The sequence below is a fragment of the Hydra vulgaris genome, chromosome 06 (genome assembly GCF_038396675.1).
Source record: "Hydra vulgaris chromosome 06, alternate assembly HydraT2T_AEP".
Taxonomy (NCBI): Eukaryota; Metazoa; Cnidaria; class Hydrozoa; order Anthoathecata; family Hydridae; genus Hydra; species Hydra vulgaris.
Window position 1 is genome coordinate 30,459,317 of NC_088925.1, and position 18,005 is coordinate 30,477,321.

General features: G+C 29.2%; 1 protein-coding gene across 3 annotated transcripts in view; it reads left to right on the forward strand.

The window, feature by feature from the left end:
* Positions 1 to 804: 804 nt before the first annotated feature.
* LOC100212168 (rab3 GTPase-activating protein catalytic subunit) overlaps positions 805 to 18,005 on the forward strand; it is a 45,433-nt gene continuing 28,232 nt past the window's right edge. Inside the window, exons 1-2 of one of the 3 annotated variants that reach the window (XM_065799832.1) lie at positions 805 to 939; positions 2,133 to 2,185. In XM_065799832.1, coding sequence (XP_065655904.1) covers positions 919 to 939; positions 2,133 to 2,185 — 74 coding nt within the window. In that variant the 5' untranslated portion in view covers positions 805 to 918. Of the gene's footprint in view, positions 940 to 1,587; positions 1,759 to 2,132; positions 2,186 to 18,005 lie in introns of those variants that run through there. The other 2 variants (XM_065799834.1, XM_065799833.1) reach the window with 2 other exon arrangements.

Genomic DNA, 18,005 nt, shown 5'->3' on the forward strand with positions numbered 1-18,005 from the left:
CTCACATCATTTACCAGTCTAACCCATTATAACTGGATATTGATTTATCTATCACTAACTGTGGTAAAAAAAAGTTAAACGTTGAATGGGGGTGGGGTGGGGGGTCCGTAATATTTGGATGTGCGTTAAGGCATCTGGAAAAAGATTAGTTGCACGTCATAATTACACAATTAAACACATGGAATCCAGGAGCAATAAAAATTAGTTTAAAATGGTAAATAGGTATAACGTGACGCTGAGATAAGAATGGTGAGAAAACCTAATTATTACCTAAGTGATATAAACACATATAGCCCCATATGGTCCACATTTGCTCCATCCCATAAATCGAATGTTGCATTTAAATACATGTAAGGCCCGCATAAATTTTTCTGGTTAGGATATCATCATCATATTGCTTATCGTGCTCTTGGGGATTCGGACAAATGAATATATATTCAGTGGAGTTTAGTTTAAATCTCCGGCTCCGATAAATTTAAGTTACTCCTTTGATACACCTCTATCACATTCATACTTTAAACCTGCTTTTTTAAATTAAATTTTAAAGAAAAAAACAATGAAAAACTTTTTAAAACTTAAAATTAAAAAAAAAAACTTTTTAGATAAACCACAAAAGTAGAACATACACAAGGCTTAAATATCTACATTGGTACCTTAATATAAATTTTGATATTATTTCAGATCAGACATTTTTATCATTAATTTCAATTAATTTTTATCATTAATTATCATTAAATTCCAGTATTGTTATGTGCTAGTATTTTTGTGTTGACAGTATTCAGCGACCCAAATATATTGAAATTTAGTTAAATTAAAAAGAAAGTGAAAGATAAATTAATTCCAAGAACTTAAAATTAACCGTAGTGGAAGCGTTAAAACAATAAGTCGTTGCATTACATTATTTTGTCAATATGAATAATGGCCGCTGAAAGTGATCAGGTTTGTTAAAAATAATAATCGCTTTACAAAAAATCAACGTTTAGTAACCTAATATTAACATTATTTTTTATAAGACTATTCTTTAATTCGTCATAAAAATATAAGAATTGTTTTATTATCAACTTATGCTAAATTTAAATTTAAATGTTGTGACCTACGATAAAACCCTCAGTATAAACTTTTCATATCAGCATAACTAATTTTCTGTAGATTATTGGATTGAATTTATAGAAAGAATATCAGCTTAAAGATTTTTTAAAATACTTTGTATAAAATGCAAGTTTAACCGTTTATTTTACTGTGAATTATAGTTAAATTGTTGAATATTACCTTAGTTATTATGGATTAAGATTAATATTTGTGCCTATTTACCTAAAAATCTTTTATTCATACTCTTATTTTTTTTTGTTTTTGTTATCGTTGTTGTTGTTGTTGTTGTTGCTGTTGTTGTTATTGTTGTTACATAAAGAATAATCAGAAATAGAAAATATTCCAAGAGCTGTGATGATAATTGTTTATTTTTTGAGAAGATTTTTGTAAAGTTTTATAAAACGGTATTTTATAAATTTTAAACCCTTTTTACAAAATTTAAAATTAATAAATTTTTATATTTTTACTCTTATTTGTTATTATTATTATTTTTTTTTTGAAATAAAATTTACATTAAACAAAGCTGATGGTAATCACTGTTAAAATTGGGAGTTATTATGCAATAAAGAAGATAGTTAAAGAACAAAGTAGCTTTTAACAGAAGACCTAAAATACTGTTAGTTTGATTGGTGACTAAGTTTGGCTATTACAAACATAAGTTTTGAATAAGTTAATAAATTTTTTTTTCAACTTTTATATGTGTGTGTGTATATATATATATATATATATATATATATATATATATATATATATATATATATATATATATATATATATATATATATATATATATATATATATATATATATATATATATATATATATATATATATATATATATATATATATATATATATATATATATATATATATATATATATACACTTTTTTAAAAATGCATACGATGTTTTGATTATGAATTTAATTTCCTATAATATGTTCAGCAATATGATACTCAGCTTACTAAAGATTACTACACTATAATAATAAATATTAAATTTTATAATCATTATAATTATATAAATGTGATAAAAATTTTTTAGGATCCAGATGTTTTTGAAATTGATGACTTTACAGCTGCATCAGATTGGGAAAGGTAGGCCAGATTAAATGAATATTTCAAAGAGGTTTTATTAAGTTTTTAATAATAGGTTTTATTAAGGTTTTTGTAATTTTTAGTAATATTTAATAATATAGTACTAAGAATAGTTTAGGAGTTTTATTTTGAGTAAAGTGATTGTAAGTTATAGATTGTTGCATTATAGGTAAAGTTACTTATAAGCTATAGGTTTAGTTACTGTACATTATAGATGCTTTTACACGGCAAAGTGTAAATATAAAAATTATATTAATTTTACAATAATTACATTAAAACATCAGGGAATACAAATTCTCTTAATACTGATGATACAAATTTTAAAAATTAACAATAGTTATATTAAAATATCAGATGTACAAATTTTCTCAATACTGTAAATTCATTTAAATTTTTTACTGAATTACAGCCGCCAGCATCATCAGCATAAAATATGATAATAAAAGTAACCGACTGTTACTACAAAAAGCTAAAATTTGTCAGCTATGTATTGTCAACTATAATATGGCTTCTTCTACATATACATGAGAAAAATGGATTCCAAAAGTATTTTGATGTAATGTTAAATTAACATCACCAAACCTTGGAGATCATCAGGGTTTTGTATGGTAATATTGATTTATTTCCAGATGTTGATAGCGTTTTTAACTTGTTATGTGATTTTTTTTTAAACATCTTTGCTTCCAACAAGAATACAAGCAGCCACTAATTAATGTTTGAAATTACTGAAAGAGAAAAGATGAAGATTGTAGAGCAAGATAACAATTGACAGACGACTTAAAGGATTGCAAATTATATGAATCAGGAAAGCAAGATGAAGAAAGCGAATTCCAAAGAGCTGATGTTCGAGGAAAGAAACTAGACAAGTAAGCCTTTTTAGAGCACTTAGGAACAGTCACAGAAAAAGGATGAGACTTAATTGAATGACGAGTAATACCAGAATGAATTTTAGTAGATGGCACAAGAGATGCTAGTTCTTTAGAGCAGTGCCCATTATAGTATGTGTAGAAAAGAGAAAGAGAAGCGACATTACGACAATGTGATAATGGTTGGAGGTTGGCTGCAAGAGCAGGTCCAACTATGCTTACAATGCGCTTTTGCACCCTGTCTAAAAGAGAAAAGGCATCATTAGAAGAACCACCCCAGATATGGCAACAGTGTTCCATACAAGGCTGGATTTGAGATTTATAGAGATAGAGGATAGAATCCAAAGTAAGAAAGTGACGAGCTCGATAAAGAGATGCAACCTTAGCAGATGCTAATTTTGCAACTGATTTGATATATGGTTTCCAAGAAAGATTGGAAGTAAGAAGATGAAGTAAGAAGATGAAGAGTAGATGACTCATCGAGTACATCACCATCAAAATATAGGAAGACCTATATTATTGCGATAACGATTGGCTGAAAAAAATTGAGTTTTATCTGTATTGAAGTTCACCAGCCACTGTGAGCCCCATGCTGTAGCAGAAGTGCGATCCTTTTCAAGCTCAAATGCCCCCTCCAAGCAATCAGAGGGTGTTGGTTTCTTATCACGACAAGAATAAATGGTAGTATCATCACCAAACAATGCCACCTTAGGTGTGAGTATATCTGGAAGATCGTTAATGTAAATTAAAAAGAGTATTGGGCCAAGGATAGAACCTTGAGGAACCCCTGAAGTTACAGAATAAGAAGAAGAGTGTTGTCCATCAAGGACAACTTTTATACTACAATTGGAAAGGAAAGATTCAATAATCTTAAAGATGTTGCCGGATACACCAGAAGAAAAAAGCTTATGGAGAAGACCAGCATGCCAAACTTTATCAAAAGCTTTTGAAATGTCAAGAGCGATGGCCTTAACTTCTCCACCTTTATCTAATGCACGATAAAACCAATAAGTTATTACTGTTAGCAAATCAGCTGTAGAACGAGAAGATCGAAATCCATATTGATGGTCAGAAAGTAAGTTATTAGATTCAAGATCAGAGATTAAGTGTTTGTTAATTAAAGATTCGAAAACCTTGCTTATGATAGGATCAGACTAATGGGACGGTAGTAGACGAATCAGATCACTCTCCAAAATTTTTGAAGATAGGGATAACGGATGCCGCATTCCAGCAGGCTGGAAAACAAGACTCTGATGTGCACTTGTTAAATAGTTTTGAGAGTATAGACGACAGCTCCGGAGAACACTTCTGCAAGACAATAACAGGTATGTTGTCCGGGCCACAAGCTGTAGAAGAGTCTAGGCAGGAAATCACTGTAGATACAGATGCTGGAGTGATATGAATGTCAAGCAATGGATCAACCTGTTTGTTGGCAATATCAAGTAGATGGCAATATCAAGAGATGATATTGATGAAAAGTTTTTAGCAAACAATTACGCTTTGTCTTTAGGTGAGGTGACAAAGTCTGAACCATACAAGAGAGGTGGAATTATAGATTTGCCCTTATTGATATTATTAAAGATTCTCCAGAAGTCACGAGAGCCTAATTTTTGAGAGGAGATACGAGATTTCATGACCTGAGAATAGCGGGTTTTGGCGTTAGACAAAACCTTTATACAATTGTTTCTAGCAGTAATATACAGGCGTCTGTTTTCTAGAGAATTGTTTTGCTGATAAATATGGAAGTAACGGTTTCGATTGGCAATCGCAGCAGCACAGCGTGAGGAAAGCCACGGAAAGAATCCCAGTCAGCTTTACTGTAGTTGTAAGAGGTACAATAATAGGGGGATTCTGGTGATGAAGAAGAATGAGATATTAGTTTTAGAGAGATTAAACTGTGATCAGAAGCACCTAAGGGTGAATGTGGAGAAACTGAGCACTGACTAGGATCAGAAACAATACATAAGTCGAGTAGAGAAGGTAAATGATTTGGATTGTCAGGAAAGCGAGTTGGAAAGTTGACTATTTGAATTAGGGATTGAGAAAGGCAAAAGTTGTGGGCTTTAATGCCTGCAGAATCACTGACACTAGAGCCAAGCCATTCAGAGTGGTGAGCATTAAAGTCACCGACAACAACTATATTAGCTGATGGATAAAGAGAGAGGGCTTGGTCAATATGATCAGAAATAACATCAAAAAGAGTGCAGTCTTGAGGTGAAGGAGAGCGATATAGAGCAAAGAGAAAGGCAATAGAGTGAAGTGGTGGTAAACGAAAGCACATGAAAGAATAGTCTGTGGATTCAAACCTAGTTTCACGACAAATGTAAATGCCCAGGCCAAGCATGTGACTATTCGAGTCTTTACGAATTAAAGGAAGATAATTATCAACACTAATATCATAAGATGAGACAGCTGAACTCAAATTAGTCTAACAATAAGCAAGTAGGTTTGGTGAACTTTGCGAGAGATAAGACTCAACAGAAGAAAAGTTACTTTGAAGACCACGAATATTAGTGAATGATAGGTTTAGAGAACTTGGTGATGATGATGGTTTGTTGTGTTTTATAGTTTTTGGTACTTTATTCGTTTTTAAATTAGATTGAAGAACTTGACTCAAAGCATAGATAGTACTCAGAACACTGTTTAATAGCCCAAGCAATTGCCTCATTACTACTAATAAACCCTAAGCCGTAACAAAGGGCTCCAAATGTGGCCTCCGCAATGCACACCAAAAATACAAACAGGGACACCACCCATGCGCAACATGGCACTGTTAATACTTTGATATTTTTCAGCCGTTGATGCTTTACATTGTAACTAATCTCAGTAAACTAATCTAAGTAAAAAATAAATCAAGAAATTTATCTCTTCTTGTAAATGATTCTTACTGCATATTGAGTAGGCTCTGTGTATGTATCCATTGAATACATCCATAAAAGTCAATAAAATTGGGCTTAAATCTCCCTTTTTTTTATTTCAAGTAGCATTTTCATTTTTTTGTGTGATTTTTTCTTCTTTGATTTTACAATTAGAAACAGAAGGACTCAACGCAATATGCATACTTTTATGATTATCTTAAAAATAATTATAACATACTTTATTATACAAATTACAAATACTCCATATATAAATCATACAAGTTATAAATACTCCAGCTTCTGTATCTAAAGTGATTTCATGCTTAGACTCTTCTACAGCTTGTGGCCTGGACAACATACCTGTTATAGTCTTGCAGAAGTGTTCTCCAGAACTGTCGTCTATACTTTCAAAACTGTTCAACAAGTGCTCATCAGAGTCTTATTTTCTAGCCTGCTGGAAAGCGGCATCTGTTATCCTTATTTTCAAAAATTCTGGAGAACAATCTGATTCGTCTAACTACCGTCCCATTAGTATTCTTCCTATCATAAGCAAGGTTTTTGAATCTTTAATTAACAAACACTTAATCTCTCATCTTGAATCTAATAACTTACTTTCTGATCATCAATATGGATTTCAATCTTCTTGTTCTACAGCTGATTTGCTAACAGTAATAATGGATAGGTTTTATGGTGCATTAGATAAAGGTGGAGAGGTTAAGGCCATTGCTCTTGACATTTCTAAAGCTTTTGATAAAGTTTGGCATGTTGGTCTTCTCCATAAGCGTTTTTCTTATGGTGTATCTGGCAACATCTTTAAGATTATTGAATCCACCTTTCCAATCGTAATATAAAAGTTGTCCTCGATGGACAGCACTCTTCTTCTTATTCTGTAACTTCAGGGGTTCCTCAAGGTTCTATTCTTGGCCCTATACTAGTTTTAATTTACATTAACGATCTTCCAGATATTCTCAAATCTAATGTGGCATTGTTCGCTGATGATACTACCATTTATTCTTGTCATGATAAGAAGTCAACACTCTCTGATTCCTTAGAGGGGGCTATTGAGTTTTTCTACTACAGCATGGGGCTCACAGTAGCTGGTGAACTTTAATTCAGATAAAACTCAATTTTTTCAGCCAATCGTTATCCCAATTATTTAGATCTTCCTATATTTATGAATATTAATGTACTCGATGAGTCATCTACCCTTCACCTCCTTGGATTAACTCTTACTTTTGATCTTTCTTGGAAACCATATATCAAATCCATTGCAAAATTAGCATCTGCTAAGGTTGCATCTCTTTATCGTGCTCAACACTTTCTTACTCTAGATTCTATTCTCTATCACTAAAAATCTCAAATCCAGCCTTGTATGGAATACTGTTGCCATATCTGGGGTGGACCTTCTAATGATGCCCTTTTTCTTTTAGACAAGGCGCAAAAATGCATTGTAAACATAGTTAGACGTGCTCTTGCAGCCAACCTCCAACCATTATCACATCATCGTAATGCTGCTTCTCTTTCTCTTCTCTACACAGACTATAATGGGCACTGCTCTAAAGAGCTAGCATCTCTTGTGTTACTAAAGTTCATTCTTGTGTTACTTGTCATTCAATTAAGTCTCATCCTTTTTTTGTGAATGTTCCTAAGTGCTCCAAAAACTTTTATTCATCTAGTTTTTTCCTCGAACATCAGCTCTTTGGGATTCGCTTCCTTCATCTTGCTTTCCTGATTCATATAATTTGCAATTTTTTAAGTCATCTGTTAATCATTATCTTGCTCTACAATCTTCATCTTTTCTCTTCCAGTAACTTCCTACTCTAATTAGTGGTTGCTTGCAGCCTTGTTGGAAGTGAAGACGTTTAAAAAAATAACAAAAATATTTTAATCATAAGTTAGGCTACCTGAATGTTTAAATATATATGTTTTTAATTATTTTTTTTTTGTGTGTGTGTTAATTTTGCAAATAGTTTGGAAAATATACAATAATTTTCTAAATGCTATACTCCAGCTAGAAAAATTTGATGAATACTATTTCTCATTGAAAATATGATAAATATGAGCTGTAGGGGTTTAATGTATCACTTAAAACACTCCAATTAATTAATTTTCATAAAATTAACTACATGAATTTGACAAAATTGGTAAACTCTGCACATGACTTCCATGCATGAGCATACATGAACTGCATTTAAATGGCCATATATGAACTGTATTTAAATTTGACTCTTTGATACATAATGCAATCCTGTAATTTTCTGGAAATCTTTACTAATATATAAAATATTATTTAAATAAAAATTTATCTTGCTAAAACCTATGTTTTCCCAGAAATTAAAGTTCATTTATCTAGTAACTATCTGCTTCATGTGTGATTTTGCTTCAAAGTTAATTTATTCTTTGATAACATTGCTAATGCATACCGTTCTTTGTTAACAAAATATTTATATTGATTAGAATTAAATGATAGTAAATTGAAGATTGCTGCTGCATGATTTTTTGTAAATGCCATATATATATGTCATTTACAAAGTTTAAATGACGTTCGTTTAATTTATGAAAATAAACTATGATCACAAATATGTTATCGGTAACTGATAAAACTCTTTATTGTTTAAAAACACTATTAAAAAGAGTTCACAAAAAAAAATAAGAAAAAATTTAATAACAGTTAATAAAATAACCAAAAACCAACTGTAAAATTATAAGAAAATAAACAAATATAATGTTACATTTTATGAAAAAAATATTTTTTTCAAAATAAAATTTAGTTCATATTTGAAAAAAATGAACTAAATGTAGTCTTATCATCAAGCCCCCTTTCATTTGCAATTTTGCAATAAGTTTCACGTAAGATTAACGTGACAATTCTTAAGCAGAAATAAACCAATGATATAATCATCCATAAGTAGAATTTGTAAGTAGATTTTTCAAATAAGAACTGAGATTTTATTTGTAACTTTTGTTATAGTGAGAAAAAAAAAACTGTCTGTATGATTTTTAACGTGTCAATAAAATAACTTTAATTACAATTGATGCTTAAAATACACTAGTGACGCAATATAACTTCTAACAATACAAATTATATTTGCTGAGTTAAGAAATGCGTTTTCGTTACGCAGCGAAGTCTCATAACAAGGCCTGAATATGTATATATATATATATATATATATATATATATATATATATATATATATATATATATATATATATATATATATATATATGTATATATATATATATATATATATATATATATATATATATACATGTATATATATATATCTATATATATATATATATATATATATATATATATATATATATATATATATATATATATATATATATATATATATATATATATATATGCATATATATATGCATATATATATATATATATTGGCAATTCCACTTGAATATGCATATATATATATTGGCAATTCTAATTGAATTTGTCTAATGTAAGTTAAAACTACATGCATTTACTAAAGTAAATGCATGTAGTTTTAAAGTCACCCTAAATTTGTCCATTCTCAACATCTTCCCTCCTGTCACAAATGATCACATATACTCCTCTCCCACCTAAACTGTGATGGCAGTTTTTACTTCAAAAATATTTTAAAGGATTTAAATGTAAATACTTTGCAGCATTTTATAAATTCAAGCTAATGAAAATAAGGCAATACACATAAACGTAAGAAGTGTAAGTAAAAACTTCGACAAACCAAATTTTCTTATTTAATTGACTCAAATAAGTATTAATAAAGTTTTAATTAACTTGAAAACCTGCATAAATTATGCTCACTATGGAATGTTTGCTCTCTTACTAATAAACTTCCAGATGTAATGGAATACTTAACCGGGATCCAGTTTTTATTACTGAAACATGGATGACTTCTGAAAACAATGATACAACAGCAATGATAAAAAATTATGGTTATGTTTTTCGGCACAAAATAAGAAAAGAGAGAGATAAAGAAAATGGTGGTGGGGTAAGAATTATGTTAAAACGATCAATTAAGCACAAACAACTATCAAATAAACAGTTTCGCTCCTTTGAACATGTGTGTGTAAAAATTACTGTAGCCAAAAGATCACTAATTTAAATTTGCATTTATAGACTATTTGTTTCTCACATAACATTTCTGGATGAATTCATGGAATTACTTGAAACAATATTATCAACAGGTTGCAAATACATTATAGCAGGTGATATAAACATACACTTAGATACTAAAGAACTATTTAGCAAATGCTTCAAAGAAATACTAGATGTACTAAATCTAACACAACATGTCAATGAACCAACTCATAAAATGGGACACATACTAGATGTACTAAATAACAAGCCAGATTAAATACCAGTAGTTATACTCGCTGTAACAGACTTAGATTTGAGTGATCATTTCCTCACCGATTCTAAAGTAGAACAAGAAATAGAAAAAAAATTACACCAAGCTATCACATACAAGAACTTAAAAATAGTGGACATGCAGTCCTTTAACAATGAAATATCAAGAAATAAACCAGAAATATCATTAACTGAAAATACAAAAGACAAAATAACCATATTTAACCAAATATTGAAAGAGACTGTGCAGAAAAATGCCCCTTAAAAAAAATAAAAATAGTCCAAACAGCTCCTTGGTTTGACGGAGAATATATTCAACTAAGGCAAAAACGAAGAAAAGCAGAAAAATTGTTTAGGAGAACAAAAAATGAAAGTGACAAAAAAGAATGCCTCAGGAAAAAAACAACAATAATTGCTTATATGAAAAAAAGAACATATATCTTTAAACTATTAAATAAAAACACTACAAGTAAACTACTAAATAAAACTCAAGAATATGTACTAGGAACAGCCGATTCAGATAAAGAACTAGCTAACAACTTAAATAATTATTTTACTGAAACAATCAGAAAACTAAGGTCTGGTCTTCAACTATCCCAAACAAAAGAAAAAATATCAGATTATAATGAGCAGTTTTTAAAGAAATTTTGATCCAACGACATACGAAGAAGTTTAGACAATTACTATGTCATTCGGAGTAAAATATTCTTCTGATGATTCAATTCCAGCATATCTACTAGGGAATAATTTGCAAACATTTATACATATATGGGTTGAAATAGTAAACCTATCGCTAGAATCAAGCAGCATGGGTTGTCTAAAAAGTGCTACATTACTTCCAATAATAAAGAATTCAAAAATTATAGACCAGTTTCTAATTTAGTACTCATTAGCAAGCTAATAGTAAGAGTAGTTTCAAATTGTCTTGATTCCCACATGACAACAAACAATCTTTATTTAGAACATCAATATGGGTACAAAAAACAGCACTCAACTGAAGCACTTTTACTCAAGCTTACCAATGATATTTCTGATTTCTTTGATAAACATACACCTTCAGTACTAATGTTACTTGATCTAAATGCTGCCTTCGACACTATTGATCAGCGAAAACTACTTGGACTATTAACCAGTGAAATAGGTATAATTGATTCAGCTCACAAGTGGTTTGAATCATTTTTAGTTAACTGTACTCAAAGAGTTAAAATTGGTAACTCATATTCCACGAACCAAAATGTAAAATATGGAGCACCACAAGGTACAGTTCTGGGTTCAAAACTCTTTAATATCTATATGAGACCACTATACAAATATCGAAACATAATCAATGTTAAAACATTTAGATACTCAGATGATCATCAAACTCTAAAAGCATTCCTTCCTTCATCTCAATATAATGCACTAGTCCTAGATAAACCAAAATGTCTTGAATACATATCTAAATGGATGAGTGAATCATTCTTATGTATTAACCAATCGAAAACAAAAATATTAATTATGGTACCACCTAGCATTCAAAAAAATATTATTATTAAAGGCACTTCTATTAACAAGGAATGCATTAGATTTGTCCACTCAGCAAAAAGTTTAGGGGTGATACTTGATAATGAATTATCTTTAAAAACACAAATAAATAAGATTGTTAAAAACTGCAACAATATATTGAGCAAAATATCCAAATTAAAGGAAATAAAATGCAGCAATTGTTTTGGTAATCGAGCATTATACCACTATGGTCCTAAACTTTAAAATATACTTCCAAATAACATCCGTGACAAAAAAAACACAACTATTTTTAAGAAAAAACTAAAATCTTATTTAATGATGAGTGGTGAACTATTCCACCAGAAAACTCTTAAATGTTAAATTAAAGTCTCTTGAACATCAATATTATAAATTTTTACTAATATGATAGTTTGTTGCACAGCTAAGCAAGTGTTTTATCCACTATTCTAGCAAAACACAGTAGCTGTGGGTAAACATATGTATTTATTTATTTAATACTAAAATAATTTTTTAAAGTTGCTTTTGGTCTTGTAGAAAAACTGTTTTCGATTTGATAACTTTCATTAATGTTATAAAAAATCACTTAGGAAGAGTGCCATTAGTTTTTTAAAATTTCCTTTGTTAATTATTTTGAATGCATGAGTTCAATCTTTTGCGATTCTTTTGTTATGTAACTCTAACTCTTAATAATACATTTAAAAAATCCATGATAATAATTGCTCGGTAACGTAAGTTAAATATATGGTATCAAAAAAACAAGTTTATTTTCCTTCGCTGGTCACCTCTGAAATTTTTATATATTTTATAAATTACTATAGAATTTTCAACATCTTGTGAAAGTTTTTAATACAAATACAGTTTTTAATATGCTTTACTGATTCACAGAAATCAGACCTAAAAGTTGAAGCAATTTTTTTACCTTGTTTTTCCATGTAATGTAAGTTAAGTGGCATTTTCAGCAATAAGTTTGCTCTCTTTTGGCCAGACTCAAAACTTCTTAGCTTATTTTATTCTTTAGGTTAATAGCTTTCATACAAAATAGCTAAAATTTTAATTCACTGTTTAAATATGCAAATATTTGATAAAGTTGTTGAGCGTGTAACGTAAGTTAAAAATTGCCCATATATATATCGTACACCCAGATCAATGGTGCCACAAGTCAAAAAGTGTCGAACTGAGAAAATCAGGGTTGAAGTTTTAAGTTTTTAATATTTTTTCCAAATAAAAGTGCCATTTGTATCTGTCATTTTGTAAACATTCGTTTTAGACTTTTGGTATTTTGTCACCATGTACAACACATAACATATTATCAAATGACATTCATAATTTAATATTCATAATTTTTGACTTCTGGCACCCTTAATCTGTGTGTACGATTTATATGCTTGACAAAAGTAGAGTTAAAAGACAACAGTCAGCTATGCAACGCGCAAAAAAGCTTTTTATTATTTAAATTTTGAATTCATTTTTCTCTTAAATTTTCATTTATATTTTTATAAAAACTTTTTTTTCTTCAATAACAATTATTTTGTCCAAATTGTGTAAATGCCATTACTTTCAAGTTTTAGACAAGCGCTGTAGGTGAGCCGTTTTCACCGAAAAATTGCATGATAGCAAAGGAATAAAAACTTATAAAACTTATATAAGGAGAATACCATTGAAACATTGTTGGTTTTTCACAAAAAAGTTCAGAATCATGAAGTTCCCCATTTTAATTGTAAAAAATACATCTGAACCCCGAGAAAGAGATTCAAGAGCATAACGCATGTTTTTATGTATTACATGTTACAGTAACATGCAAATACAAATGTTATGAGGAATTAATGATACACATTGAATGTAAATTGGTCTTAACTGACAAAATTTTGACAGGCCTCATTTAATATCTGTATGGTTTAGCTTAAACTCTTCAAAAGCTTCTTTTAGGGTGTAAAACATGTGTCGAATTTGAACATGCATCTTTTTGTTTCCTATCACTACAGAAGTATAATCTGCTTTTCTGGGGGAAATTCGACTTATTTCATTGTTGCAATGAAAAATTTTAATAACGACGAAGTCTTTCTCTCTGAGAAAGACTTCGTGGTTCAAAAATCTTTTTTCCACCTCGTCTTGGAAGTTTAGCATTTTCTTGAGCTTTGTATTTGTTTTTGTCATGGTTTCTACTCATGTAATTTATTTGATTCAGTGCTTTTCTTTTTTTTATCTTGATGGCTGTAATAAAAACAGTAAACTACAAATGAATTTTAAAATCCTTTAATGTTTACACAATGCACACCTTTTTTTATTTTCATTAGATGCGCAAGCAACTGGTTCTTTTTAGATTGACTATATATACAGTATTGTGAAAAAGTTAAGAACCACTAAATAAAAAAAAAATTTTTTTTCAAATAAATTTAATTAATTTTTATTCTATTGATAATAAAATAGTCTTTTTTTTTCAATCATATTAAATATAGCATGAGAAAAAAGAAAAAATTTTTTTTTTGAAAGTTAGTTAATTTAGAAAGTTAGAACCTATAAAAAATAAGGATTAAATATTATGTGTTAATTTTTTTTTATATTTTTTTTGTGAAAAAGTTAAGAACCACAAAGAATTTTTTGTGCTAAATGCGGCGGAAACGTCTTTTTAAATTTATTTTTCCCTTTTTTTTTAAATATTCTTTTAATGACCTGAGAACCAATTTTAATTACCAAAGAACCAATAAAAACATTTGAAAAAAATTAATTTTTTTAAATACTTTTAAAAAAAGTATTTAATTTCAAACAAAAAAGAATTCTTTCCTTTTGAAAAAATGAGCAGAAAAGCTATTACCTATGAAGATCGTGTAAAAGTGGTGCATTTTCACCAGGAAGGTAAATCCGCTTGCGAAATTGGAAGAATAGTAAAGCGATCACATAGTTCGGTGCTAACAATCATCAAAAGATTCAAAGAGACGAAATCTTACGTTGATCGCCATCGTTCTGGAAGACCGCGTTTGACGACACCCAATGATGATCGCCTTTTAATCAGGTTGGCAAAGAAAAATTGAACTATGCCGTCGCATGAATTAAGAAGAGAATAAAAGCTTTCAAATGGACGTCAAGCCTCGGTATCACTTGTGCGTAGGAAACTATTAGCTAACAATATGTTATGGAAAAAAGCTGTTCTAAAACCGCGACTTACCAAACGACATATAAAAAAGCGAAAAGAATTTTGCCAAAGCGTCAAAGAATGGTCTAAACAAAAATGGAGGACAGTAATGTTCAGTGGTGAGATGAATATCGAGGTTGATAACCGAAAAAACCGAATTATGATTCGCAGGCAGCCTTCAGAAAAATATAATCACGATTGTAACGTTCAAAGAACAAAACAAGGTAGCGGGTCGGTTGGAATATATGGTGCTGCATGACATATTATGGTCTCGGTATGTGTAAATTATTTGATGGTCGACTCAACTCTACTTATTATGTCGATATTTTAAATAACAACTTGTTACCGTCAATTGATGCACTTGAGCAAAGCGTTCCGTTCATTTTTCAGCAAGACAATGCACCATGTCACAGTGCTAAAATTGTCTCTGAATGGTTCGAAAGTAAAAATATTGAGCATCTAACTTGGCCACCAAATAGCCCAGATCTAAATTGCATTGAAAATCTTTGGAGTTGGCTTGATAAAGAGATTGCCAAGAAAGCACCAAGGAGCCTTGAGGAGTTGCGCAATATTTTACCAGCAATACTTGGAAATGTTCCCAAACATATTTTAGAGAATTTAATAGACTCAATGCCAAATCGTATAAATGAGTGCTTAAAAATTCATGGTAGAATTACGCGGTATTAGGTGGTAAAAATTATCGTTTTTTATTTTGTGGTTCTTAACTTTTTCACAATTTTTTTAAAATAAAAATTACCTATAAAACTTTAAATACATTTTTTATATTTGTTTAAAAGTTTTTATCACTATTATTATTTTTTATTTTGTTTGTCTATTTTCTAAAATTTATTATTATCATTCTTTTTACCAGAAAAATATATTTGGTTAAAAAAAAATTTAAAAATAAAAATAAATTATGATTTGTTTTTTTTGTGGTTCTTAACTTTTTCACAATACTGTATATATATATATCTTCTATATATAAGCAACTGGTTCTTTTTAAATTGACTATATGACTATTTTTTAGATTTCAAATAATTTCTAATTGAATATAAATGTTAAAAATTCTAATTGAATATAAAAGTTAAAAATATATTTGGCAAAGCATTTTATTGCATTGAAAAAAAATAGAAAATTTGGGACATTTAACTATTTAATTTTGGCAGTCAGCTACACAACAGGAAGTTTAGTGGATTTTTTTTCAAGTATTTGATGCCGATTTTTTTTATTATAACAAACTTTAAAATGGCAAATTAGTTTAAGTAAATAATTAACAAGGATAAAAAAAAATTAAAATGATGGAAAAAACAAACTTTTCTTTCCAAGCAGTCGTTATGCAACATGATTATTTAAGAAACTAATTTGCTTATATTGCGCGAAATAAATAAAAATTAAATGTTGATGTCTTAAAATATTAAACAAGCTTTGCGGTTGACCCATTTAAAACTAATTGCTAAAATTTTGGATCACTTCAAGGTATTAAAAAAATAATGATAGTGAAGCACTTTTTCTTAAATCTAATTATACACTTTTCCTTTTACTTTAAAATCTATAGCTTGTTCTACTTATTTATTCTTTCATTATTTTTTTAAGACATTAAAGACTATATTAGACTAATTGTTAAAAAAAAAAAAATTAGTTGTGATTTTTTAGAACAAGATTTATTTATTAACCGCATGGAACTCTACATATATAATATATATATATATATAGACATATATGTTATATATGTATGTTAAAATAGAAGTTAATAAATAATTTAACTTCTGTTTTAACAATAAAGGAAGTGTATATATACATTTCCTTTATTGTTGTTGCACATGTTTCACCACCAATCTGGTCACGTGCTCTTTGGCTTGTTCGCCATGCTTTTATAACAAAAGATTAAATATATCTTTGATGTAAGAGTCAAACTCTTACGCCAACAATACATTTAATCTTTTGTTACAAAAAAATAAAAATATTTCAAGACACTAAAGAGTTGATGAAATGAATTACATGATGAAAACATTATTAGAGATGAACCTCTGGCGCTGTGTTCTCACTTATAAGTTGCATATTCTAATATCTAGTGCAATTATCTGACCTCTTTCTTTATGCTATCTTTCTAACTCGACTCTTCTGCCTTTCACTCTAACTTTCTTCTTTCTTCCTAAACTAAATTATTCTTGGTCAGCAAAGCGGGTGATGATGCTCTCTAGTGAGCTGAACTTTTCTTTGCTGGCTCGGGTATGTAGCCTCTATATAACAATTAGACGGAGGAGAATAAACCACAATACCCATCTTAGAGATAAGAGTTTTTATAAAACTAAAAAAAGAATATGTGATTGAAATTCAAGTGTATATTTTCATTCAATTTCAAAAAAGTTTTCAAAAAAATCTCAATTCAATTGAATTTTTACAATTATTGTTTGATTATTTATATTGCATTATATTATGTTAAGAAATTGCTTTAATACTGTTGTCTTGAAACTTTGATAATGATACTTAATAAGTTAATACCCTGTTAAAAATTTCCAAAAAAATTTGATAGAAGTGAAGTATTAACTGAATTAGGAACTGAAATAAGAAGTAGAACTGAACTGAAATTAATTTTAAGAGAACTGATTTTAAACTGAAATTAGAATTATTTTATAAGTAAAGTTGGAATTAGAAATTAAATCAACACCACAAGAACTGAATTGAAACTGCAACAGAAATTATATTTCAAACTTAAATATCACTGGTTACAACCCTTTCGTGTCCTCATTAAATACCATTCAGTTGCTCCATCAACACCTGTGGTAATGCCTATAAGTTGAAAAAAATATTTTGTTCGACAGATATACAGAAAAACTTTTAGTATGCAAGTCACAAATTTGTGGAATAATCTACCATCTGAAAAGTATGTTCAACATCTGTCACAACATTTAAAAAACATCTAGATGCATATTGGGAACATCAAATGTACAAGTACATATACATGATTAGACTGGCACAAGCAGATACAAACAAACAAAAGGTTGATAGGCTTATTTATTAAGCCTAATCACTATATTTGTATAATTATAACCTTAGATAACATCTACTCTATTTGTATAATTATAAGATAATAATAATATTAAAA